This window comes from Bufo bufo, chromosome 9, assembly GCF_905171765.1.
Source record: "Bufo bufo chromosome 9, aBufBuf1.1, whole genome shotgun sequence".
In the NCBI taxonomy this organism is placed as follows: Eukaryota; Metazoa; Chordata; class Amphibia; order Anura; family Bufonidae; genus Bufo; species Bufo bufo.
Genome location: NC_053397.1, coordinates 205,016,783 through 205,043,779, shown reverse-complemented (window position 1 = coordinate 205,043,779; position 26,997 = coordinate 205,016,783). Strand labels below are relative to the sequence as shown.

Here is a 26,997-nt window from a genome sequence, read left to right as displayed (position 1 = left end):
CCTTTTCTCAAAACTGGAAGGAGTAATAAAAGTGCAAAAGTGTGTCCCTACACAGTCTGACAATGGCAGCACTGATTGGATAGTATTAGACTGTGCATGGACATGCCCTCAACTGGTAAAACCCAGCTGGACCTTCAATGTAAACTGTTAGCAATCCATTCATAACTTCTAGCAGGAATATTAAAGGAATGGCAGGACATAGAGTCATAGGAATAGATGCTCCAGAATTGTTATTACATGGGAATGCAATGAGATGATAAAACAGACTCATCTCAGCAGGGAAGACAGGTCCTAAGAATAACACAGTGCCATTTTGCCAAAGTGTTCCTTGAAACCCCCCTCTAAAATTTTAACCTAGATTGTCTTTTTTTTTTTTTTTTTTAGATCCAAGGATAATTTTTGCCTACCACTTTATTACTCCATGGATAGGTATGTAATTTAGTAGAAATAACTATGACTGAGGTGCCTACAGACATTGAGGTGATTAAGGATGACTTCACCAGGATCCAGTAACAGCCTTCCTGTGTATCAGACACCAAGAATTGAATCCACATTCTAAATCTTCAAAAAAGCTAATTTCTCACATTTGTATCATTTAGGGAAGGGGTTGCTGGTGTTATCAGGAGAGAAGTGGTTTCAACACCGCCGGCTGCTGACCCCGGGATTTCATTATGATGTTCTGAAGCCGTATGTCAAGCTGATGTCCGACTGCGTCACTGTCATGCTGGTAATTCTGCAAAGAGTTTAATAATGGAATATAACAAAGGATTTCCACCAAACAGGGATGATAGCTTCCCCCCGTTCTTCATCAGGATGGGGCTTCAATTTACAGTACGGGCAGAATGTATGGCTTCAAGGGCTTTCCACCATTGGGTCGAGTTGTACCATCTAAGGAGTCAAAATACATTTCTGGAATCCCTAAGATTCTTCAGGAGTGAATCCTATCTGTATTGATACTATGGTAAAATCCTCAGGGTGGGACGCCATATTACCGCTATGCATCTATATCTCTATGCGGGGTCAGACTGGGGTTCCTTGGGTCCACCAGTGGAAATTATTCTCAGGCCAAAACCCCATATCAACAATAAAGTCTAATTGATTTTGATTCAAAGCTATAGAACCTAATGGCAGGTTATTGGCTCCAAAAGCAACTCCAAAAAGTATTTTTTTCCTGGACCTTTGGGGCCCACTATGGTATCAGAGCCCAGGAGGATCCTCTGGTTCTCTGGTGGGCCAGTCTTACACTGTCTCTATGGTTATAATCTATAGCTCCTGAAATATGTTGTTGATGTTGTATTATTGTAGGACAAATGGGAACGTCTTATCCCAGATCAGAACCCTGTGGAGCTTTTCCATCACGTCAGCCTCATGACCCTGGACACCATCATGAAATGCGCCTTCAGCTACCAGAGCAACTGCCAGCTGAACAGGTTTGCAAAAAAAAAAAACATATAACACATTAGTATAAAGTCTTTTGGGAATAGGAATTTGTATTGGATATAGGGATTGTACAGCAAAATGTAGATGATTTCTTCCAGAAACAGCGCCACCCCGGTCCGCAGGGTATGTAGCAGCTTAAGGGTGGGTTTGCACTTGCGTTATGTCATTCCGTTATAGATTACGTTTATAATGGAATATAACGGAATGTCCAGACAGAATGCAAAACGGAAGCCTTTAAGAGACATTCCATTTTTATCCATCACAATAGAAGTCTATGGGCAAGCATAACGGATCTGTCTGGTTTCCGTTATGCGAAACAGAAAAAAAAGTCCTGTCCATAGTTTTTTTTTTCCATTTTGCATAACGGAAACCAGACGGATCCATTATGCTTGCCCATAGACTTCTATTGTGACGGGTCAAAACAGAATGCCTCTTAAAGGCTTCCGTTTTGCATTCCGTTTGGGCATTCTGTTATAAACGGAACCTATAAAGGAATGCCATAATGCAAGTGCGGACCCACCCTTAACGGCATCTGTCAGCAGATTTGTCCCTATGACACTGGCTGACCTGTTACTTGTGCACTTGGCAGCTGAAGGCATCTGTGTTGGTCCCATGTTCATATGTGCCCGTATTGTTGAGAAACATGATGTTTTGATATATGCAAATGAGCCTCTAGGAGCAACAGGGGCGTTACCATTACACCTAGAGGCTCCACTCTCTCTGCAACTGCCGCGCCCTCTGCACTTTGATTGATAGGGTCAAGTATTATGATGTTTCCACTGCCTGGTCCTTTCAATCAAAGTGCAGAGGAAGGTCTGGCAGATGAAGTGGGAGAATCAAGAGTGCACACAGTGACTTGGACCCGCCTTCAGTGCACTTAACTGCTCGTTTCCATATGGATTAAAACTACTTTTTCTCCAGATTGCCAAGTGAAAGGTACCATTTCGTTCCGCAGAGCTAGTCCTACAAGGCATTGTGTCTGGCTTATAAGTGAACTTCCCCCTGACAGATTCCCTTTAAGTTAATAAAGCATCCAATCACTCTCATCCAATCATTTTGGCAGCATATATACAGTGGGCAGTGAACAAGAACAAGCGTTGTTCATACCCGATCTCAGCATGAGCCTTCAAGAGCCCTTCAAACTATAGCGACCTAAATATATTAGATCACCCTAAAAGTTTGCAAAGTTTTAAAATGTTCAAATTTCTCTTCCTAGTGAGAGCATTTATATCAAAGCTGTATACGAGCTATCCCATCTGGTGAGCTACAGATTGTTCTATCCCCTGTATCATAACGATCTGATTTTTTATCTGAGCCCTCATGGATTCCGATTCCGCCGAGCCTTAAAGATAGCGCATGAACACACAGGTGAGTCTAATCTGGAGTAATACACCCAATGGTCTCCAACCGGTGGCTCTCCATCTGTTGTAAAGCTCCAATCCAACATCACTTGTTGGGAGTTGTAGTTTAGAAACGACCGATTTAACGACATTTCTTTTACTACTAGAGTGCTTTAGGTTTATAGTTTTAGGAACCAGGGTCGGACTGGCCCACCAGAGTATCCTCCAGGGAGCCCAAACTCTGACACAAAAATGGGCCCCTTATAATATAGGGCCACTGAGGTCTAGCAGGAGAGAATTTGGAACTGACCTTGAAACCAATGAGCAATTAAACTTTATAGATAACTCCTGAATATGGAATGATAGCAAAAATGGCTTGAAAGCGAATGTGTGTATAATGGTGGGCCCCCAGAATTATTTCCTCCGGGGGCACAAAGAACTCCAGTCTGACGCTGATAGTAACACCTACTGAGTTCATTATTGTGTGCTTACATTAGGCATGAACTTTGAGCTGTTGCCGAATACAGTGAACCAGACTTTGTTATCAACCACAATTGATGCCAAGAGATACAACAGAGTCCAGCACGCCTACGTAGAATTGTAAAACTTGCATGGAATCACTGGGAAGGCATCAAACTGAAAAATACGATTCCAGCTTCCTTAAAATATAGTTTTTTTTTTCAAGCCAGTAAAATCCAAGAAAAATGACATGTGCACACTTTAACGCGTTTCGGGCGACAGGCTAGTTTAGAGATACATGCAGATGTGTCCTCCATTACCTTTCCTCGTGATCAATAAAAAAAAAACTGTTACTCAGTCGGGTGACCTTTATGTTATAAGTCCTCAGGATAGGTCATCATTATCACATTGGCGGGGGTCGGAGTCCCGGCACCCTTCCCAATCAGCTGTTTGAGGAAGCTGTGGAATTCACTGGAGCTCCGGTGAGGGTTGTGGCCTCCTGACAGCTCCGTACATTGTTTAACATCTGTGCTTGTTATTGCAGCTCAGCCCCTTTGACTTGAATGGGGCTGAGCTGCAACTAGGCCATGTGACCAATGTATGGTGACATCACATGGCCTAGGAAGACTCTACGTCACTCATGGAGTGCCCCGACTCTTGTAACAGCTGAACGGTGGAGGTCCCGGGTGTTGTATCCCCCCAAAGGTAAGGGTGGACATGTGGGTAGATTGAATTGATCTTGATCTAAGAATTAAAATCTGGGAAAAAACCTCCAAGTAAGGTTAGGTTCACATCTCCGGTATGTACTACAGGCTACCGGAGTATACCATAACGCCGGATCCCCATTGTCTATAATGTTTCACATCTCCGGTGTATACTCAGTAGTAGAGCTGTAGACTACTGCAGTATACTACAGTCGTGGCCAAAAGTTTTGAGAATGACACAAATATTCGTTTTCACAAAGTTTGCTGCTAAACTGCTTTTAGATCTTTGTTTCAGTTGTTTCTGTGATGTAGTGAAATATAATTACACGCACTTCATACGTCTCAAAGGCTTTTATCGACAATTACATGACATTTATGCAAAGAGTCAGTAATTGCAGTGTTGGCCCTTCTTTTTCAGGACCTCTGCAATTCGACTGGGCATGCTCTCAATCAACTTCTGGGCCAATTCCTAACTGATAGCAACCCTTCTTTCATAATCACTTCTTGGAGTTTGTCAGAATTAGTGGGTTTTTGTTTGTCCACCCGCTTCTTGAGGATTGACCACAAGTTCTCAATGGGATTAAGATCTGGGGAGTTTCCAGGCCATGGACCCAAAATGTCAACGTTTTGGTCCCCGAGCCACTTAGTTATCACTTTTGCCTTATGGCACGGTGCTCCATCGTGCTGGAAAATGCATTGTTCTTCACCAAACTGTTGTTGGATTGTTGGAAGAAGTTGCTGTTGGAGGGTGTTTTGGTACCATTCTTTATTCATGGCTGTGTTTTTGGGCAAAATTGTGAGTGAGCCCACTCCCTTGGATGAGAAGCAACCCCACACATGAATGGTCTCAGGATGCTTTACTGTTGGCATGACACAGGACTGATGGTAGCGCTCACCTTTTCTTCTCCGGACAAGCCTTTTTCCAGATGCCCCAAACAATCGGAAAGAGGCTTCATCGGAGAATATGACTTTGCCCGTCCTCAGCAGTCCATTCACCATACTTTCTGCAGAAGATCAATCTGTCCCTGATGTTTTTTTGGAGAGAAGTGGCTTCTTTGCTGCCCTTCTTTGCAGCTGAATCCTCTTTAGGAGACGATCCTGGCGCTTGCTGGACTTTCTTGGACGCCCTGAAGCCTTCTTAACAAGAATTGAATCTCTTTCCTTGAAGTTCTTGATGATCCTATAAATTATTGATTGAGGTGCAATCTTAGTAGCCACAATATCCTTGCCTGTGAAGAGATTTTTATGCAACGCAATGATGGCTGCACGCGTTTCTTTGCAGGTCACCATGGTTAACAATGGAAGAACAATGATTTCAAGCATCACCCTCCTTTTAACATGTCAAGTCTGCCATTTTAACCCAATCAGCCTGACATAATGATATCCAGCCTCTGCTCGTCAACATTCTCACCTGAGTTAACAAGACGATTACTGAAATGATCTCAGCAGGTCCTTTAATGACAGCAATGAAATGCAGTGGAAAGTTTTTTTGGGGATTAAGTTAATTTTCATGGCAAAGAAGGACTATGCAATTCATCTGATCACTCTTCATAACATTCTGAAGTATATGCAAATTGCTATTATAAAAACTTAAGCAGCAACTTTTCCAATTTCCAATATTTATGTAATTCTCAGAACTTTTGGCCACGACTGTATATCCATTATATCCAATCACCACTGGATCCCCATTGACCATAATGCCGACTTTTATGTTGAAAACCCCCCAGATTCCCATCAGATCCCATTATGGACAAGGAGGATCCAGCAGTGCCCGGCAGTGTGAGGCAGTGTCTGGCTGTGCCGGATACAGTGCTTCCAGTCTGTTCCTCTGCCAGAATACCTAAAGCCTGTATTTCACTGGCAGATTGCTGGCCAGTTCATCGTTAGCAATGATCTGACAGTCTAAGGGTGGGTTCACACTAGCGTTATGGAGTCCGTTATGGCTTTCCGTTATAACAGGGTTATAACGGAACATAACGGAATCCATAAGACGGAAGGGCGGATCTGTTTTGCTGCCCATAGACTTGCATTATGACGGAATGCAAAACGGACGCCTTTACAAGGCATTCCGTTTTGCTCCGTTCTAATAGAAGTCTATGGGAAAACATAACGGATCCGTCTGGTTCCCGTTATGCAAGACGGAAAACAAAGTCCTGTCGACAGGACTTTGTTTTCCGTCTTGCATAACGGGACCCAGACGGATCCGATATGTTTTCCCATAGACTTCTATTAGGACGGAGCAAAATGGAATGCCTCTTAAAGGCTTCTGTTTTGCATTCCATCCTATGGATTCCGTTATGTTCCGTTATAACCCTGTTATAACGGAAAACAATAACGGAATCCCTAACGCTAGTGTAAACCCACCCTAATACTGTCGCCAATAACCTGATGAACAAGCAAAAGGTCATTCATCAGGCAATCCAGATTTTAAAGCATGCTTAAAAATCATCATTTGCCGGCGGCAGATCATGCTGTGTAATTATGATCTGCTGCCGGTAAACAACTGGACAGCATGAGGGCGAACAATGGCATAACGATCGCTCCTCCCCATACTCTGGAGGAGATTGCTGCATGTAATAGCAATGGTCTCCTCTGCTAGCGAGCAGGCGATTGCCAGGAAGGAACCCTTCCCTCCCGACAATCGCCTGCTAGATCGTATAATCTAATACAGGCAGGGGTGCACCTAGCCTTTACGCTGCCTGAGGCGAAAACTGAAGTGGAGCACCAACCCCCAATGCCAATTTCTTAACCTAACCACTTTCCTTTAGCCCTACTGTTAACCCCTTAGTGACCACCCATACGTGTTTTTATGGCACTCACTAAGGAGCCTTAGGCTGGGCAGCTGCTTTTTTACGGCGGCACAGTCTAAGCACTGCACGAGTCCCCCGTGCATCGGAAAGCAGGGACCAGTCTCTCACATGAGAGTCACGGCCCTGCTCTAGCAGCCCGGACTGCAAATGCGATCGCGGGGTGCCGATGTGTGTGAAGGCTGCCTGGGGTCTGATGTAGGCCCCAGACCAGCCTTCAGTGATTTCCAGCGGGCTGTGCCTCTCTGGCGCAGCCTGCTGGTCAATGTTAGAATAGCATTGCCATTAAAATGCAATGCACTATAGGGATAGTGCATTGCTTTTAAAAGCAATCAAAAAGCTGTTATAGTCCATGTGGGACTATTAAGTGGTAAAAAAAAAGTAAAAAAAAATCCCATTCAAAATTTACGCTTTTTTTTCCATTGAAAATACGCTTTTCAATGAAACAAATTGCAAAAAAAATCTTCCCCATATGTTTGGTATTGCCGCGTCCATAACAACCCAAACTACATAAATATCATGATACCAATGAATGATACCAATGAAAATGATACCAATGAAAAATACATGTCGTCCCACAGAAATCAAGCCCTCACACAACTCCATAGAAAGAAAAATTCAAAAGTTATGGGTCTTGGGAAGCGGCCATACAAAAACATTTTTTCCTTTTAAAAAAGGGGGTTTATTGCAAAAAAGTAGTAAAACGTAAAAAAAACAATATGTATTTTGTATCACTGTAATTGTACTTACCCATAGAATAAAGATATTATGTCATTTATACCGAAAAATGAACGCTGTAAAATTTATAACGTAAAAACGCAGTGGCAGTATTGCTGTTTTTCCCATCTCCCTCCCGGAAAGAGTTAATAAAAGTTAATCAGAAAGTTATGTGTACCCCAAAATGGCACCATTAAAAACTACAACTTGTCCCGCAAAAAACAAGCACTCATAAAGCTATATAGACATACTTGGAAAACATTACATACAGAGCTTCAAAACATACAGAGTAATACAGCGCCACATACTGTGCCCATTGTGCTTCCTAATACTATACTGCAGAAACAGATAACCGCCCCTTCCGCTGCCCCCTCTTGCCCTTACCTGGTTCTGCCTGAGGCAATCGCCTCACCTCGCCTCATTGGTGGTGCACCCCTGAAGCAAATATAGGAATATAAAAAAAGAGGATTAAGGTACAATTGAAGTTCTCTGGTCTTGAAGGCGGACCAGGCAATACAAAAAGAGTACCTGACGTAGAGGCTCGCAGAGGCGCCAAGGGGTGGAGGTGAAATTTCAAATAAGTAGTGTATATAAAAGTTATGCTCGTTTTCAACTATGGAATAGGGTAGGCCGCACAAGTGCTTCGGTGGGTCAAGGGTGTCCTTGCCCACTGTGGAAAGATAGAGGTGGTGTAGAAAGGAAAAAAAGAGAGAAGGAAGAACCCTTCACACCCGTTAAAAAGAAAAGGAAACACGTAATAGGCGCCAAATTCCCTCAGTCACTAGACGTGATGATACTTGGAATCTGTTGTTAGTTATATAAATAAGGTAGGTATGAATAAAAAGACCTTCACCTAGGTCTGATAAAAGAGCCAAAGATTTAAGAATATCAACACATCCATGTAATGGTGATGTTGACAGATGATAATTTGATAATTATGAAATAAGAAAAATAAAATCAAATGCACTCACTTCACGGGGGGGGGCAGTCACCTGGATCAATGCAGAGACCCCTGGGACTACTTTTCCCCCCAGCCAGGATCACATGCAGAAATGTAAATAATTGAACAACGCCTACACAAGTGGCTTCTGGTCAATCATTTTAATGGTACGTGGCTCAACGCGTTTCGAGGGTCTAAAGCCCTCTTCTTCAGGAGTGCTTGGAACAAGCTTCCAAGACCAGTCTGAAATGTTTTACAGCGCCACAGAGTAATACAGCGCCCCATAGTGTGCCCATTGTGCTTCCTAATACTATACTGCAGAAACAGATAAACGCCCCTTCCGCTGCCCCCTCTTGCCCTTACCTGGTTCTGCCTGAGGCAATCGCCTCACCTCGCCTCATTGGTAGTGCACCCCTGAATACAGGCTTAAAAGGAGATGTGAACATAACCTAATATTCTGTCTGTTCTGCACTTCAGATAAAGTAATTAAAGAGAGGAAACAATCCCTCAAAGAAGATACGGAGCTGGAGAAGATCAAGAAGAAGAGGCACCTGGATTTCCTTGATATTCTACTCTGTGCTAGGGTAAGTTACGGCACCCCTGACTGATTATATTTCCATGTGCCCCATTAGGGTTTACTGACAAACATGGATGAGGTCCCCTTCAGGAGACCCCCATTATATTAGCCAGACAGAAGAGGCCATAAATAAGAGCTTCTCCTGTTCTGGTGGATTCAGTCTGGCCGTGTATTACATCATCGTCCTTTCATGTGAACAGATGGGATGAATTTTAGAATTTCTGGGTAATGTGTGGCTGCACCAAACATCCCCAGGCAGTATCTGCAGAGCAACCTTTATTGGTGAGACAAACCTATTGTAACGGTCACGTCCACACACACACAGGGGGGAGGATAGTGACCACTGCGCTCCACCCTCACCCCTGGCCCTGCCTTGCCTCACGAGTCCTGATGACAGGGGACAACTGGACGGCAGTCCCTAACTTAAAATATGTGCAGGGAAGACAGACAAGACAAAATACGGAACGTGAACGGACCTGGTCAGAACCAAGAGAGCTACGCAGTACAGAGGGTTAAGCAAAGAATGGTCAGGAGAAGCCGGGAGAGTAGAGAAGTACCACAGGAGTCAGCAAAGAGAAGTCAGGTGGGAGCCGAGGTCAAAATACCAGGAGGGATGCGCAGTACAGGAGGAGCAGGCAAAGGAACCTAAAATTAACAGGCAACCTGTGGCTAGCAGGCTGCCTGTTAAATACTTGCTAGCTGGGGTCATGTGACGTGGCCAGCATCACATGACCCGCAGCAGGAAGACAGCTGAGCACCGAGTGCCCAGCTCTGTGCTCAGATCCCGCCTGGTTGCTGGGGGAACTGAGGACGCCGGCCGCGCGGAGGAGACATGCGCAGCCGGTCCGTCCCGCCCCTCATCACCAAGGAGACGAGGACAGAAACGGGACGCCGGCAGCGCTGAGGAGAGTGAGCGCCCCGGCGTCTCGTGACACCTATGTTCATACAGTTGCAAGAAAAAGTATGTGAACCCTTTGGAATGATATGGATTTCTGCACAAATTGGTCATAAAATGTGATCTGATCTTCATCTAAGTCACAACAATAGACAATCACAGTCTGCTTAAACTAATAACACACAAAGAATTAAATGTTACCATGTTTTTATTGAACACACCATGTAAACATTCACAGTGCAGGTGGAAAAAGTATGTGAACCCCTAGACTAATGACATCTCCAAGAGCTAATTGGAGTGAGGTGTCAGCCAACTGGAGTCCAATCAATGAGATGAGATTGGAGGTGTTGGTTACAGCTGCCTTGCCCTATAAAAAACACACACCAGTTCTGGGTCTGCTTTTCACAAGAAGCATTGCCTGATGTGAATGATGCCTCGCACAAAAGAGCTCTCAGAAGACCTATGATTAAGAATTGTTGACTTGCATAAAGCTGGAAAGGGTTATAAAAGTATCTCCAAAAACCTTGCTGTTCATCAGTCCACGGTAAGACAAATTGTCTATAAATGGAGAAAGTTCAGCACTGCTGCTACTCTCCCTAGGAGTGGCCGTCCTGTAAAGATGACTGCAAGAGCACAGCGCAGACTGCTCAATGAGGTGAAGAAGAATCCTAGAGTGTCAGCTAAAGACTTACAAAAGTCTCTGGCATATGCTAACATCCCTGTTAGCGAATCTACGATACGTAAAACACTAAACAAGAATGGATTTCATGGGAGGATACCACAGAGGAAGCCACTGCTGTCCAAAAAAAAAACATTGCTGCACGTTTACAGTTTGCACAAGAGCACCTGGATGTTCTACAGCAGTACTGGCAAAATATTCTGTGGACAGGTGAAACCAAAGTTGAGTTGTTTGGAAGAAACACACAACACTATGTGTGGAGAAAAAGAGGCACAGCACACCAACATCAAAACCTCATCCCAACTGTGAAGTATGGTGGTGGGGGCATCATGGTTTAGGGCTGCTTTGCTGCGTCAGGGCCTGGACGGATTTTCATTGAAAGAAAAATTAATTCCCAAGTCTATCAAGACATTTTGCAGGAGAACTTAAGGCCATCTGTCCACCAGCTGAAGCTCAACAGAAGATAGGTGTTGCAACAGGACAACGACCTAAAGCATAGACTTAAAGGGTTTCTACCACCACATTTTGAAACTACGTTTTTTAGGGTAACCGCTGCAGAGAAAGGAATTACAATAGCATGGTTAGGTACAGCAAACACTAGCAGATCGCTAGTGTCTGACAGCTTATTAGGTCAAAATGTGGTGGTAGAAACCCTTTAAATCAACAACAGAATGGCTTAAACAGAAGAAAATACGCCTTCTGGAGTGGCCCAGTCAGAGTCCTGACCTCAAACCGATATAGATGCTGTGGCATGACCTCAAGAAAGCGATTCACACCAGACATCCCAAAAATATTGCTCAACTGAAACAGTTCTGTAAAGAGGAATGGTCAAGAATTACTCCTGACCGTTGTGCACGTTAGATCTGCAACTACAGGAAACGTTTGGTTGAAGTTATTGCTGCCAAAGGAGGTTCAACCAGTTATTAAATCCAAGGGTTCACATACTTTTTCCACCTGCACTGTGAATGTTTACATGGTGTGTTCAATATAAAAATGGTAACATTCAATTCTTTGTGTGTTATTAGTTTAAGCAGACTGTGACTTAGATGAAGATCAGATCACATTTTATGATCAATTTGTGCAGAAATCCATATCATTCAAAAGGGTTCACATACTTTTTCTTGCAACTGTATCATAAGTCTTGTTTGAAAGTAAATAAATATAGCGTTCTTCCTGATGCCACTACAAGATGTCTTATGGCTATCCAGGATATTGGGTGCACAGGACATGCAAATCAAGTGGACAAGTCAAACTGATTTTCTCCATCTGTATTGATTTGGTTTGTTGAGGCCAGTAATTTTACAATCTATAAATGCTACTCAAATTTCATCAAAGTACCCCCAAGACTGTGTACCCCATGGATGTACCACAGGTTTAGAACTTGGGGTGTATACTATCATTCTGGAAAGCTCCACAGTATAAACTGAGGGGGTTATCCCCTTTTCAGAATTAAGCCACCAGCTTCACCCAGCTTCTCTAATCGTCAATGATCGGAGCTGGAGAACCTGTTGTTCATTATACGTGACATGTAATATAACTTTATAGGATGAAAATAGTCAGGGTCTATGTGATGAAGACCTGCGAGCAGAGGTGGACACCTTTATGTTTGAGGGTCATGATACAACATCCAGTGGCATCTCCTGGATATTGTACTGTTTGGCTAAATATCCCGAACATCAGGTCAAATGCCGGGAGGAGATCAGAGAGGTCCTGGGGAAGAGGACTACAGTGGAGTGGTGAGAGTCTGCGGTTTGCAGCATCTACTTGTATTACTATTAATATTGTATATTCTGTTTCATAAATTGATAAATTCATGTGATATCTAATATTTGATGCCTCCCTTTCTCCATGCGCTGAAGCTCTGTGCTTTGTGACTGGCTGTTAGGATTAAGCACAAACCCTAGCCCGCTCTTCAACAAGTGCCCAACTTCACATTAAAGGGGTGTTCTCACTTCCGCAAATGGCATTTATCATGTAGAGAAACTTAATGCAAGGCACTTACTAATGTATTGTCATTGTCCATATTGCCTCCTTTGCTGGCTGGATTAATTTTTACATCACACTATACACGGCTCGTGTCCAGGGGTTATGACCACCACTGCAGCGCAGATACAAGGTGGACAGGAGCTGCTGCGCATGTTTTCCTGTGTGCACTCCCATGGTGCAGGCCAGAGAGGCCGATGCCTTTCCTATGGTGTGCAAACACGACCACTGCTTCCGGATTGCAGGGTGGTCATAACCCCTGAGAATGAACAGTGTATACTGTGATGGAAAAATGAGTCCAGCCAGCAAAAGAGGCAATATGGACAATCACAATACATTAGTAAGTACCTTACTTTCTCTACATGATAATGGCCATTTGCAGAAGTGAGACAACCCTTTTAAGGGCTTTTACCGTTAAAAACACATATTGACTATATATCCCACAAGCCTGGTGGGACTTGGACTAGGCCACCTCTGTCCTTAGCACAACCCGTAGGAGGCCTCGATATCTACCAAAGATAAGTCATAGTCTCGTGTGTAACCTGTTATCTGCCTGAAGATTATGTTTCTTCACTGTGTGTGCCAGGGAGGACCTGAGTAAGCTGCCATACACCACCATGTGTATTAAGGAGAGCATGCGTCTCTACCCGCCTGTACCAGAAGTGGCTCGCCAACTTAAAGAACCAATAACATTTATTGATGGACGGAGCCTACCCAAAGGTTAGATACATTCTGAGACATTGAGGGTAAAAGGTAACTTTCTTCTATCTATCTATCTATATATCTACCTATCTATCTATCCAAAAAAAAAAAAAAAGGAAGATGAAGACGCAGCCCACTTATCGGTTGGGTGCAAAATCAGGCCAAATATGAACCAGCACCAAGGTCCCATTCAATAAGAAGGAAGAAGCCAGCAGCACACCATTAAGATCAAAAAAACACGTGTGGTTTATTCACCCAGTGTCATGTAGCAGCGACGTTTCAACTGCTTGTTGCGGTCTTTCTCAAGCTATGCGCACATGTGTTACAACCACAATATATATACAGTACAGACCAAAAGTTTGGACACACCTTCTCATTCAAAGAGTTTTCTTTATTTTTATGACTATGAAGGCATCAAAACTATGAATTAACACATGTGGAATTATATACATAACAAACAAGTGTGAAACAACTGAAAATATGTCATATTCTAGGTTCTTCAAAGTAGCCACCTTTTGCTTTGATTACTGCTTTGCACACTCTTGGAATTCTCTTGATGAGCTTCAAGAGGTAGTCCCCTGAAATGGTCTTCCAAAAGTCTTGAAGGAGTTCCCAGAGATGCTTAGCACTTGTTGGCCCTTATGCCTTCACTCTGCGGTCCAGCTCACCCCAAACCATCTCAATTGGGTTCAGGTTCGGTGACTGTGGAGGCCAGGTCATCTGGCGCAGCACTCCATCACTCCTCTTCATGGTCAAATAGCCCTTACTTTTAAAGTTTTCCCAATTTTTCGGCTGACTGACTGACCTTAATTTCTTAAAGTAATGATAGCCACTCGTTTTTCTTTACTTAGCTGCTTTTTTCTTGCCATAATACAAATTCTAACAGTCTATTCAGTAGGACTATCAGCTGTGTATCCACCTGACTTCTCCTCAACGCAACTGATGGTCCCAACCCCATTTATAAGGCAAGAAATCCCACTTATTAACCCAGACAGGGCACACCTGTGAAGTGAAAACCATTTCAGGGGACTACCTCTTGAAGCTCATCAAGAGAATGCCAAGAGTGTGCAAAGCAGTAATCAAAGCAAAAGGTGACTACTTTGAAGAACCTAGAATATGACATATTTTCAGTTGTTTCACACTTGTTTGTTATGTATATAATTCCACATGTGTTAATTCATAGTTTTGATGCCTTCAGTGTGAATCTACAATTTTCATAGTCATGAAAATAAAGAAAACTCTTTGAATGAGAAGGTGTGTCCAAACTTTTGGTCTGTACTGTAGGTGTGTCAATTCATGATACAAAAAATCCAATTAACTTTAAAAGTGAACAAAATTCATGATAAATCACATTTAAAGAATTACAAACTCATCAGCATCAATGTGCAAATTACATAATTGGAATAAAGTGTCAGTGCCTTGTAAACAATACATGATATATAGTGACAATACATAATAAGGTATAATTGATGATAAAAAAAAATACAGGTGTACCCAATACATATTATATTATATAAAACTCACACAATCAGCTGATACACTGCGCGCGCCAAGCATAGCGATCTCGGAGGCGTCCACATTCGGTTACTGCGCATGAGCGAGAACAATAGATCTCGCAATATCTCGGGCGCAAGGGAACTTAATGGAGACCTCATCAAAGATGGCCTAATCCAAAGGTGCCCACAAGTGCGCATGCTTACGCAATAGAAGCCACCCACTCTAGAGTCATGTGATCCTTGTGACATGATCCAAACAGAGCCGGATAAACAAAACTATGGGGATGTAAAGGATCCAAGCTGTAGACTGCGGGTCAGGATTGCGCAAGCAGCCCATGATTCCCCAGTAATCGGCGGTAGAAACACTGCCATGGAACCCAAGGTCAAGCGTCCCACCAACCCTCCTACCGCTATATAGACCCATTCATGAAATACACAACGTGGGGAAAGAAAGTGTCTCACAGTTAGGACCAACCGGGTCAGCAGTAAAGTCATCACTGTAATAGGGCAGCAGTGGCGTTGGCACGGGTCACCGTGTCAAACCGCCCATGCACCCTATGAGACACTGAGCAAATCCACACGTGTGCCCTACATAGATAAAACCAGAGCTGGCGTGACCCCTTGTCAAAAGAGGGGGCAGCACCTTTTCAGGTGTAACATGTTCCAAAAGCATTCAGTATATAAGTGGACCTAAAATTGAAATATGCAACACGTCACATGTGTGGCACAATACAGACACGGCCATCATAAAGGTTATTAACAAGATATGTAAAACAGAATGTGGATAGCTAATGGGGACCGAGATGCTCTTGTCTTCATGCAGAATATCAGCCATGATCGTGATTAGTAGCCGAATCTACAAATAATACAAAAAAAAGAAAATGTTAAAAACAATCTATATTTCAGCTTGGTTGTATTATACACATGTTCACTATATCCATACCAGGGGATAAGGACAACACGGTACACGGGGAGAGACACCACTAATCTACCCTGAAGTCAACATTTAAACCATTTGGCCTGAGGGTCTTCAAGGTAAAAATCCAAAATAGCTCTCGCTTTTTGAGGAGAGCCTTCCTGTCTCCACCACGTCTGCCCCTCTGTATCTGCTCTAATGTGCGGAACCTCAAATCTTTTTCCGAATGACCCGCCTCCTTAAAATGCTTGGAGACTGGCAAATCCATTTTTTCTTTTCTAATGGAGTATCTATGCTGATTTAGGCGTGTCTTAACGTCCCACGTGGTCTCACCAACATACCACTTCTCACATGGGCATGACAGTAGGTAGACCACGTAGGACGAATCACACGTCAAATACTGAGTGATTTTGATCATTTTATTGGTCGCAGAATTAAGGAACGAATCCCCCTTAAGCACAAGGCAGCAATTCACACAGTGATGACATGGGTAGCAACCAGTCCACGTGGAGCCACATAGTGACCTCACACTGGTCCTGCTGCTACCCACATCAGACTTAAGCAACCTGTCACCTAGGTTCCGCCCTCTTCGATAAGAAAAAAGTGGGGGTGTACGAAACTCTTCAATCTGAGGAAAACTGTTCCCTATAATCTTCCAATGTTTTCTGATGACAGACGCAATTTGCGGACTATCAGCAGAAAATTGTGAAATAAAAGGAATCTGCTGGACTCTTGTAGTATCATTGCATGGGATTTGTATATGATTACTATCAGCTCGCAAAATACTCCCCGTAATAAGTTTCTTGGGATATCCTCGAGTAGCAAATTTCTTACTCATTTCCCTAAATCGTAAATCCCTGGTCGATTTATCCCTCACAATCCTCTTGACTCAGAGGAATTGACTATAAGGTAACGACTGAATCATGGAACGTGGGTGATGGCTATCAAAACGCAACAAAGTATTTTTATCAGTACTTTTCACATAAAGATCAGTGGTTAAACCCTGATCCATGACCTTAACTTCTGTGTCCAGAAATTGAAGTTTATGAGTTGAATGGACAACAGTAAATTTTACCGTGGGATCGATTTCATTGAGAAATGCGTGGAACGCGAGGAGGCCCAAACGTGTCGCCTGTCCACACCAAGAAGATATCGTCAATATAGCGCCACCACCCCAGAACATGTCTGAAGTGGTGGCTACCATACACGAACGACTCCTCAAGGTGGGACATGTAGATGTTGGCATAAGTGGGCGCCACGTTGGACCCCATCGCAGTCCCACGCATCTGTACAAAGAAATCGTCCTGAAACAAAAAATTATTCTTAGTCAACACAAATCTCAAAAGTGTCAGAATAAAGGCTTGACAAGCCTCAGTATAATCCGATTGTCTCAGACAGACTTGTATGGCCTGAAGGCCTAACTCATGGTCAATCGACGTGTACAAGCTGCACACGTCGAATGATACCAGGGTGGCCCCCACAGGCACAACAAGATCATCAATTTTGGACAAGAAATCACCCGTATCTCTAATATAAGATTTAGAGGAGATGGCATACTGGCGTAAAAGCTTATCCAAAAAAATTGCCACATTGCAAAATAGGGAGCCCCTCCCAGACACAATAGGGAGCCCCTCCCATATTGAACCAGTCTGTCTTGGAGACAGGGCAAAAAGAGAGCCCCTTATCCAACACAGACCACTGTGCATCATTTAATGAAACAGAAGAAATATTTACCGCTGTGTCCTCTTTTTGTTTAATACTTTCTGGCGTTGAGGTCTCTGGATTTTGGTTTTGTCTTCTCCATTTGTGATGGCGTTTACCGCCCCGCCTGGTTCTAAAATTGGTCGGGACTGAGTCCTAAAAAAGGCACAGTAGATGTTGCTTGTGAGCCATCATCCCGTTCCTGGTTTATATTCTCTTGAGACCGATTGTCATGGTCTTACCTTCTTGCTGTTCTCCTTCGTTTGACATGTGCTGGCGGCCATCTTGGTTTCTGGGTTTCTTGTAGCCTTCCACCCTGCGGCTCCTCCTTCCCACTGGGAGGAGCTGGATGCCTAGCTCATATATATAGGAGGTCTGTGGCTTCAGTTCCTTGCTTGGTCCTCCTGTGTTCACATGCTTCTAAGACTGCTGCTGCTTCTGGTTCCTGATCCTGGCTTCGTCTGACTACCCTGCTGGTTCCTGATCCTGGCTTCGTCTGACTACCCTGCTGGTTCCTGATCCTGGCTTCGTCTGACTACCCTTCTGGTTCCTGACCCCTGGCCTCTCAAAGACTCTGCTTCGGTTTCACCATCCGTTTGGACTTTTGCTTTACAGCTTTATTTTCAATAAAGCCTTCTTATTTTCACTTATCTCTTGTTGTACGTCTGGTTCATGGTTCCGTGACATTAGGACCAAGCCATGAATTCTGACGGTACAGGGCCATCCTCGCTACCCATGCTGGTTGCCAGACTTGATCAGCAGGATCACCTGTTGGGTCGGTTCGCTGTGGCGTTGCTAACCCTGCTTGAACGCACGGCTCATTTCGCTCCCGTTGCCGATGGGTCGGTTGTCGCTCCTACTGCCGCTCCGGTTGTTGCGCCAGAGTCTACCCCGACACCTGTTGTTGCGCCTGCGGTGTTTCGGGGTATGACCGGTTCTGCCCCTCTTCCACAGCGCTTTGGGGGAGAGCCAACTCAGTGCCGAGGTTTCCTTAACCAGGTGGGCATTTATTTCGAGTTGCTGCCACATGCCTTTCCTACTGAGAGATCAAAGGTGGGCTTCTTGATCTCGCTGCTCTCGGACAAGGCCTTGGCCTGGGCCAGCCCTTTATGGGAGAACAACAATCCGGTGGTTGCCGAGTTTTCCGGTTTTGTTGCTTCTCTTCGGAAGGTATTCGATGTGCCGGCTCGTGCTGCCTCTGCTGCGAAGCTCCTTATGTCCATCAGACAGGGTTCACGATCCGTAGCTGAATACGCCATTGAGTTTCGTACCCTGGCAGCAGAGGTGGGCTGGAATAATGAGGCTCTGGTCGCTGCTTTCTCTCATGGTCTCTTGGATGCCTTGAAGGATGAGGTTGCAGCTAAGGACCTACCAGTGGAGCTCGAGTCTCTTATTTCTTTCCTGATTTTGATTGACACCAGACTTAGGGAGAGACCTTCCTTTAAGGAGAGCCTGCGGAGGTCTTCTAACAGATTGGCGCCTATGTTTGCTGTCCCACCCGTGCCTCCCTCTCCTCCCACGCCTTCTGGGGATGACTTGTCTGGGGGTGAACCCATGCAGCTGGGGTTTGCTCGCCTGTCCGAGGGGGAGAGGGTACTCCGGAGACGCGAGGGCCGATGCATGTACTGTGGTCTCGGTGGGCATTTTCGGTTGGCATGTCCGAACCGTCCGGGAAAACGCTCGCACCTGAGATCCTGTCGGGGGCAGATCTTGGGTGGAGTCTCCTCGTCCCCGGTTTCCCGTGTTGACAAACCACTGATCACTGTTGTCCTCTCCTGGGTCGGGGGCTCGGTGACGACCCAGGCGTTGGTGGACTCTGGTGCTGGTGGTTTGTTCATTGATAGTGTGTTCGCTGCCGCCAATTCCATGAGACCCTTCCAGTGGGGATAGCCATTGGTGCCGTTCACAGAGAGTCGGTCTGCCTCCAGGTTATTTCGTCTCCACACTACTCGGTGGTCTTGGGGTACCCCTGGCTCCAGAAGCATAATCCGACTTTCGATTGGAGATCGGCCGAGATCCTCTCGTGGTCACCGCAGTGTGGGGCTAGTTGCATCCATGGGTCTGTCAAGTTGCTGTGTACTTCCTCGGACTCTCTGTTGCCTCCTGAATACGAGGAGTACCGGGATGTATTCGATAAGGTGCGCGCGGTTGCCCTACCTCCGCACCGCCCATACGATTGTGCCATAGAGTTACAACCTGGTGCCGGTCCTCCTCGTGGCAAAGTCTATCCACTGTCGGTAGCGGAGAATGAGGCCATGGAGGAGTACGTGAGGGAGGCGCTTTCACGCGGACACATTCGCAAATCCTCGTCCCCGGCAGGGGCTGGATTTTTCTTTGTGAAAAAGAAGGGCGGTGAGTTGAGGCCTTGCATCGATTACAGGGGTCTCAATCGCATCACGATCAAGAACGCTTACCCGATACCCTTGATTTCCGAGCTGTTCGATCGCCTTAAAGGGGCCACGGTCTTTACCAAACTCGACCTGAGGGCGGCATATAACCTGGTAAGGATCAAGGCGGGCGATGAGTGGAAGACCGCGTTTAACACCAGGACCGGTCATTATGAATCCTTGGTTATGCCCTTTGGGTTGTGCAATGCGCCCGCAGTCTTTCAGGAATTCATCAACGATGTTTTCCGTGACCTGTTGCAGCAGTGTGTGGTGGTCTATTTGGATGACATCTTGGTATATTCTGAATCCATGGAGGTCCACATTCTGGATGTCAGACGAGTGTTGCAACGGTTACGAGAGAACAAGCTGTTCGGTAAGCTTGAGAAATGCGAATTTCACCGATCCCAGGTAACCTTCTTAGGTTACATCATTTCCGCTGAGGGGTTCTCCATGGATCCTGAGAAGGTTTCGGCTGTCTTACAGTGGCCCCAGCCCAGTGGTCTTCGTTCCCTGCAGCGCTTTTTGGGCTTCGCCAATTATTATCGGAAGTTCATCAGGGACTTTTCCATGCTGGCCAAGCCTCTCACGGATCTGACCAGGAAGGGCAGTAATTCCCAGGTCTGGCCGCTCGAGGCCATCCGAGCTTTTGAGGCCCTAAAGTCCGCTTTTGTGTCGGCTCCGATTCTGTCGCATCCCAACCCTGGGTTGCCCTTTGTCCTCGAGGTGGACGCGTCTGAGACGGGAGTAGGCGCCCTTCTGTCTCAGCGTAGAACACCAGAGGGTCCTCTGCTTCCTTGTGGGTTTTACTCCCGGAAACTGTCTTCCGCGGAGTGCAACTATCAGATTGGTGACAGGGAGTTATTGGCCATCGTGCAGGCCCTTAAAGAATGGAGGCACTTGCTCGAGGGTTCGGTGGTTCCGGTTCTCATCCTGACGGACCATAAGAATCTGACCTACCTTTCTGAGGCCAAGAGATTGACACCACGTCAGGCCAGATGGGCTCTGTTCTTGTCACGTTTTAATTACGTGGTCTCCTACCTACCCGGTTCCAAGAACATCAGGGCGGATGCCCTATCACGGCAGTACTCCGAGCTGTCCAGGGAGGAGTCGATTCCGACTTCGGTCATACCTCCGAATCAGATCCTGGCCGCCATTCGCACCAGCCTGACCTCTCCCCTGGGTGAGCAGATTTTGGCGGCTCAATCTGGTGCTCCCTCTGGGAGACCCAACGGCAGATGTTTTGTGCCTGAGGAGTTGCGCACTCGGTTGTTGCGAACCTACCATAACTCCAAGACCGCAGGGCATCCTGGAAAGAATCAGCTGTCCTGGGCTGTTTCACGTCTGTTCTGGTGGCCTTCCCTACGTTCCGACATCGCCGCATATGTAGCGGCATGCTCCGTTTGTGCCCAGAGTAAGTCCCCTCGGCACCTTCCGTTGGGCCTTCTGCAACCCATAGCCACCGGGGAGCGCCCATGGTCACACCTGGGGATGGATTTCATTGTGGACCTCCCTGCATCCCGAGGCCATACGGTCATTCTCATGATTGTGGATCGGTTTTCCAAAATGTGCCACTGTGTTCCTCTCAAGAAGTTACCCTCTGCACAAGAGTTGGCCACGATTTTTGCCAGGGAGGTCTTCCGGTTGCACGGTTTGCCCAAGGAGATTGTGTCGGATCGGGGGAGTCAGTTTGTGTCCAGGTTCTGGCGCGCCTTTTGCTCCCAGTTGGGGATTCATCTCTCCTTCTCCTCGGCCTACCACCCTCAGTCCAATGGGGCCGCAGAACGATCCAATCAGGCCTTGGAGCAATTCCTTCGTTGCTATGTCTCCGATCACCAAGACAATTGGGTTGACCTCCTGCCTTGGGCTGAGTTTGCCAGGAACACGGTTGTGAACTCTTCCTCTGGGACGTCTCCCTTCATGGCCAATTATGGGTTCCAACCTGCCGTGTTACCGGAGGTATTCTCTCCCCAGGATATTCCGGCTGTGGAGGATCACCTTTCCGTCCTACGTGCTTCTTGGGTACAGATCCAGAAGTCCCTTGAGGCCTCTGCGCAGCGCCAGAGACTCCAGGCTGATCGCAGACGAGCGCCTGCTCCTTCCTACCAGGTCGGAGACCGTGTATGGTTGTCCACCCGCAACCTCAACCTTCGAGTGCCCACTCCCAAGCTGGCGCCTCGCTTTGTTGGTCCCTTCCGAGTGCTTCGCAGGGTAAACCCGGTAGCCTATGCCCTTGCGCTTCCTCCTGGCATGCGGATCTCTAACGTGTTTCATGTCTCCCTGTTGAAGCCACTGGTGTGTAATCGTTTCACTTCCTCGGTTCCTCGGCCTCGTCCGGTCCGAGTGGGCAATCGTGAGGAGTATGAGGTGAGCAATATCCTGGACTCACGCCTGGTCCACGGTCGGGTGCAGTTTTTGGTCCATTGGCGTGGTTATGGTCCAGAGGAGCGTTCCTGGGTTCCCTCCGCAGATGTCCATGCTCCTGCCTTGCTCCGAGCCTTCCACGCACGCTTCCCTCAGAAACCGTTTTTTTGCTCCGCGGAGGAGGGGCCCTTGAGGGGGAGGTACTGTCATGGTCTTACCTTCTTGCTGTTCTCCTTCGTTTGACATGTGCTGGCGGCCATCTTGGTTTCTGGGTTTCTTGTAGCCTTCCACCCTGCGGCTCCTCCTTCCCACTGGGAGGAGCTGGATGCCTAGCTCATATATATAGGAGGTCTGTGGCTTCAGTTCCTTGCTTGGTCCTCCTGTGTTCACATGCTTCTAAGACTGCTGCTGCTTCTGGTTCCTGATCCTGGCTTCGTCTGACTACCCTGCTGGTTCCTGATCCTGGCTTCGTCTGACTACCCTGCTGGTTCCTGATCCTGGCTTCGTCTGACTACCCTTCTGGTTCCTGACCCCTGGCCTCTCAAAGACTCTGCTTCGGTTTCACCATCCGTTTGGACTTTTGCTTTACAGCTTTATTTTCAATAAAGCCTTCTTATTTTCACTTATCTCTTGTTGTACGTCTGGTTCATGGTTCCGTGACACCGATTTAGTACACCCTTTTTATCCGATGAATTCAGGTATCTCTTGTCGCCCCCTCTGGGGTTCTTTTTAGGATCACGTTGCCACATGTAAATATATCCCCGTGTATAATCCTCCATATCACGAATCCATTTATGTTGTTTCTTTTCTTGTAACTCAGATTTGAATTTATCAAATTGTGGGGTGCATGAAGTAATGTACACAGCACAGTCATCAGCAGACATCAATTCTTCCAATAGAGCTGTATTTTTACGGATATTTTCCTGCACCACAATCATTTCTTTTTGTAAAAACTCCATGTTGAGAAGTATCATATCAAAAGCAAATTTGTTGCATATTTGAGTAAACCTGGTGCAAAATTCAACATTGTTGGGAAATTAGTCCGGTCTAAGTTGCGACCTCATGCCACGTGGTAATCTATGCGTTTGATATACTCACAAAGAGTGAACATAAGCAGCTCCAAATTAATCAGACGTTTAGATTCATACTGAAATTGCTTTTTAATCTCCAAAAGTGACGGGGCGAACAAAAAAGTAGTGTCTCTCACCGTGTCCCGCATTATCCTCAGCTCATCCTCCCTATCTATCTCTCTATCTATTATCTATCTATTTATCTCATTCAGGCAGGCTTATCACACTTCCTAAACTGACACTAGCTAACACAGATCGGCCTACAACATTCCTTTCAGTACAAAGCTGGCTGGACCACTTCAGATAACAATCTGCTACCTTTTGTGTCACCCCCAGATTGTAAGCTCTTGCGAGCAGGGCCCTCACTTCTAGTGTTTCAGTTCTATATTAGCCGGTAACTTTGTGATGTCCTTTTGTTTTGTACATGAATACTCTGAATTGTAAAGCGCTGCGGAATATGGTGGCGCTATATAAAAAAAGATTATCTATCTCTTATATCTCTCTGTGTTATGACACTATTTTATGTATTGTATATATGATCAGTTATCGTCTCGTCTGTCTACAGGTGCTGTTATCCTCCTCTGTATATACGCTATAAACAGGTGCCCCAGCATCTGGGAGGATCCAGAGGTAATACTAGGAAAGTCAAAATGTTCTACAAGTCCATGAAACCACAAACTGTTATCCCGTCCCACTCCTGCAATGGCATTCTGCTCTGTTTAACAGGACCAGACACAAGTAACCGGGATCTCAGCCAAATATCGTTGGCTCTGTCCTTACAACAGGAGATATGTGACACAGCCGCATTGTGTTAGTCATTGTGTCTAGACATGACATATCCAATTCCCCACAGCCCTCCAGTTTTGGTATAACATCAGATTAAGGCTACTTTCACACTCGCGTTTTGGCTTTTCGTTTGTGAGATCCGTTCAGGGCTCTCACAAGCGGTCCAAAACGGATCAGTTTTGCCCTAATGCATTCTGAATGGAAAGGGATCCGCTCAGAATGCATCAGTTTGCCGCCGATCAGTCACCATTCCGCTCAGGAGGCGGACACCAAAACGCTGCCTGCAGCGTTTTGCTGTCCGCCTGACGAAGCGGAATCAATCATGGATCCGTCCTGGCACACAATGTAAGTCAGTGGGGACGAATCCGTTTTCTCTGACACAATATGGCCCAATAGAAAACGAATCTGTCCCCCATTGACTTTCAATGGTGTTCAAGACGGATCCATCATGGCTATAGAAGACATAATACAACCAGATCCATTCAATGTATTATTGTAAAGGAAGCGTTTTTGCAGATCCATGACACTAGTGTGAAAGTAGCCTAAGTACATGCCGTATTAAGACGGAGCTTAATAATTTAACAAATGTACATGAATACTGCACCCCTCTCCCATTGGCCAAATTAGTAAACATACATAAAGGGGTTTTCCAGGAGAATAATTGTATGATTTTTTTTTTTAAAGAAGAATTAAGAATCAGTTAAAAAAGTAAAAAGAATCATTACTCACCTCACTGATCCTCCACTGCTGCTGTTCTGATGCTACTGCTCCCTTACCTAACTGCTCCCCACTTCCTGCTCCTGGGCTCGACACATAGAAAATCCCTTGGACTACCTACAGAGCCAATGACTTGCTGCAGCAGTGACCTTCCTCAGCCAGTGATTGGCTTAATGGGCAGCCTACGCCATTTCCTGTATGCTGAGCCTGGGAGCAGGAGCTGGAGAGTGGCTGGGAAACAGTAAGGTGAGTAATGATTCTTTTTTTAAATTCTTTTTACTATTCTGCCCCCTCTTTTTTTTTATAAAATCAGTGAGGTGAGTAATGATTCTTTTTTTTCTTTTTTTTTTACCATTCTGTCCGTCTTTTTTTTTAAGTGAAATTATTCCCCTGGAAAACACCTTTTAAAAGACCCATGTTGCAAACGTATGATATGTGCTGTGGTAAGCGTTATATGTCCTATGTCTTTTTAGGTATTTGATCCCCTGAGATTCTCTCCTGAAAATGCATCCAGTAGACACTCCCATGCCTTCTTGCCCTTCTCTGCTGGAGGAAGGTAATGTAAAAAAGCAAAATAGTAATAAAGAAACCATTTGGGGAAAAAAACAACTACTGCAGCGGACCGGACCGCAGGGGCACAGTGGGCCGATGGGGGTAGTATAGTTCATCTACACATGGTTAGCAGAGTCTCCCTGGGCCGGTGTGCAGTGATGGGGAAGACAGCACTAAATCCTCCGGGCCACTCTCTATTGCAGGGAACACCAGCCAAATGGTGGTTGATGTGCCCTTGATGGTAATGAGTATTTAAGGTGCTTTTGTGGCTGGTCCCCTGTGTTGTTCGTGACGCTTGGTACAGTTTACACAGACGCCTCCTGTCCACACGGGCACAGAGAGGCCACAAGCTGAGAGAGCCTTTTCACTGCCCTGGTGAAACAGTGCTTTATCAGCCCGGATAGACTGCCACCAGCTTCTCGTTTGATATAAGCCTGGTCCGCTACTGGGATTATGTAGGGTGAGAAACCAACCCGCAGTAGCGTATAACTAGGCCGAAACACTGACATGGGGATTCGTGATCGAGATACCAGGACAGCACAAGATTAAATTATATATTTAATTGCCTTAGGGGCTCACTAGACATAACACAATATACACAGGGAATATATACAGTGGTCTGAGGTTTAAATACAGATGGCGTGGTACAAACAAGGTTAAGCCGAACAAAAGTCAGTTTACTAGATATATGAGTCCTTTGGGTTGTGATGAGTTCTTAGCTGTAGTCACATGGAAGGCAGTGATGTCAGCAGTTTGCAGGTCCCTCTAAACACATGGCACGATGTGACCCCCCTTCAGAGAAAAGATACGCCCGCTAGCTGGCACGAGCCTTTTGACCTGTAGCTGGCCCCTCCCCTTCCGGCCTCTGGGAGAAGCCCCCCCCTCCCTGCTGGTCCGGGCAGCCCAACGATCCACAAAACCCTTTAGGGTTCATAGCTCCAGAACAGAAGTTCACAGGGAGATGGTTCTGGGACCAACGGACCCGCCTGGGTTCCAGCTACAAATAGAGCTCCTCCATACACTTCCTTCTCCTCTCTGCTTCCTACATTTCTCACTTCTGCTTCAACACTTCCTTCACACTGTGTCAGCAAACCCCAAGCTATATATAATATGTGGCGCCAGCGCCACCTAGGGGCGAATAGATGTAATGACAATGCCAGCCTGAACTTAAGAAGTACAATACATTAAATACATATACAGAAATTTAAGGGAACCACTTATACACACATAAGTGGGACACTGCACTACCTTATTAACAAGGTCATACTATTGTTCACGGGGACTATGTCATGTTTGCTGCTATTGGACAATGAGTACACTCATGGGTTTGTAATAGGAAGGTACATCATCATCATCATGATCACACCTACAACGTCACATACCTACAGTACATATCATACTTGGCGGAACTGTACTTCTTGCCAACCTATTGAATATACACTCACCTAAAGAATTATTAGGAACACCTGTTCTATTTCTCATTAATGCAATTATCTACAGTACAGACCAAAAGTTTGGACACACCTTCTCATTCAAAGAGTTTTCTTTATTTTCATGACTATGAAAATTGTAGATTCAAACTGAAGGCATCAAAACTATGAATTAACACATGTGGAATTACACTGCGTGCAGAATTATTAGGCAAAGGAGTATTTTGACCACATCATCCTCTTTATGCATGTTGTCTTACTCCAAGCTGTATAGGCTCGAAAGCCTACTACCAATTAAGCATATTAGGTGATGTGCATCTCTGTAATGAGAAGGGGTG

At 45.6% G+C, this 26,997-nt stretch overlaps 1 protein-coding gene across 1 annotated transcript in view; it reads left to right on the top strand.

Moving 5' to 3' along the window:
- The window catches only part of LOC120979858 (cytochrome P450 4B1-like), a 40,241-nt gene that overhangs the window by 2,086 nt on the left and 11,158 nt on the right, over positions 1-26,997 (top strand). Inside the window, exons 2-10 of the mRNA XM_040408814.1 lie at positions 385-429; positions 600-727; positions 1,306-1,430; positions 2,657-2,808; positions 8,885-8,991; positions 12,104-12,294; positions 13,128-13,261; positions 23,740-23,804; positions 25,151-25,233. Coding sequence (XP_040264748.1) covers positions 385-429; positions 600-727; positions 1,306-1,430; positions 2,657-2,808; positions 8,885-8,991; positions 12,104-12,294; positions 13,128-13,261; positions 23,740-23,804; positions 25,151-25,233 — 1,030 coding nt within the window. The remainder of the gene's footprint in view (positions 1-384; positions 430-599; positions 728-1,305; positions 1,431-2,656; positions 2,809-8,884; positions 8,992-12,103; positions 12,295-13,127; positions 13,262-23,739; positions 23,805-25,150; positions 25,234-26,997) is intronic.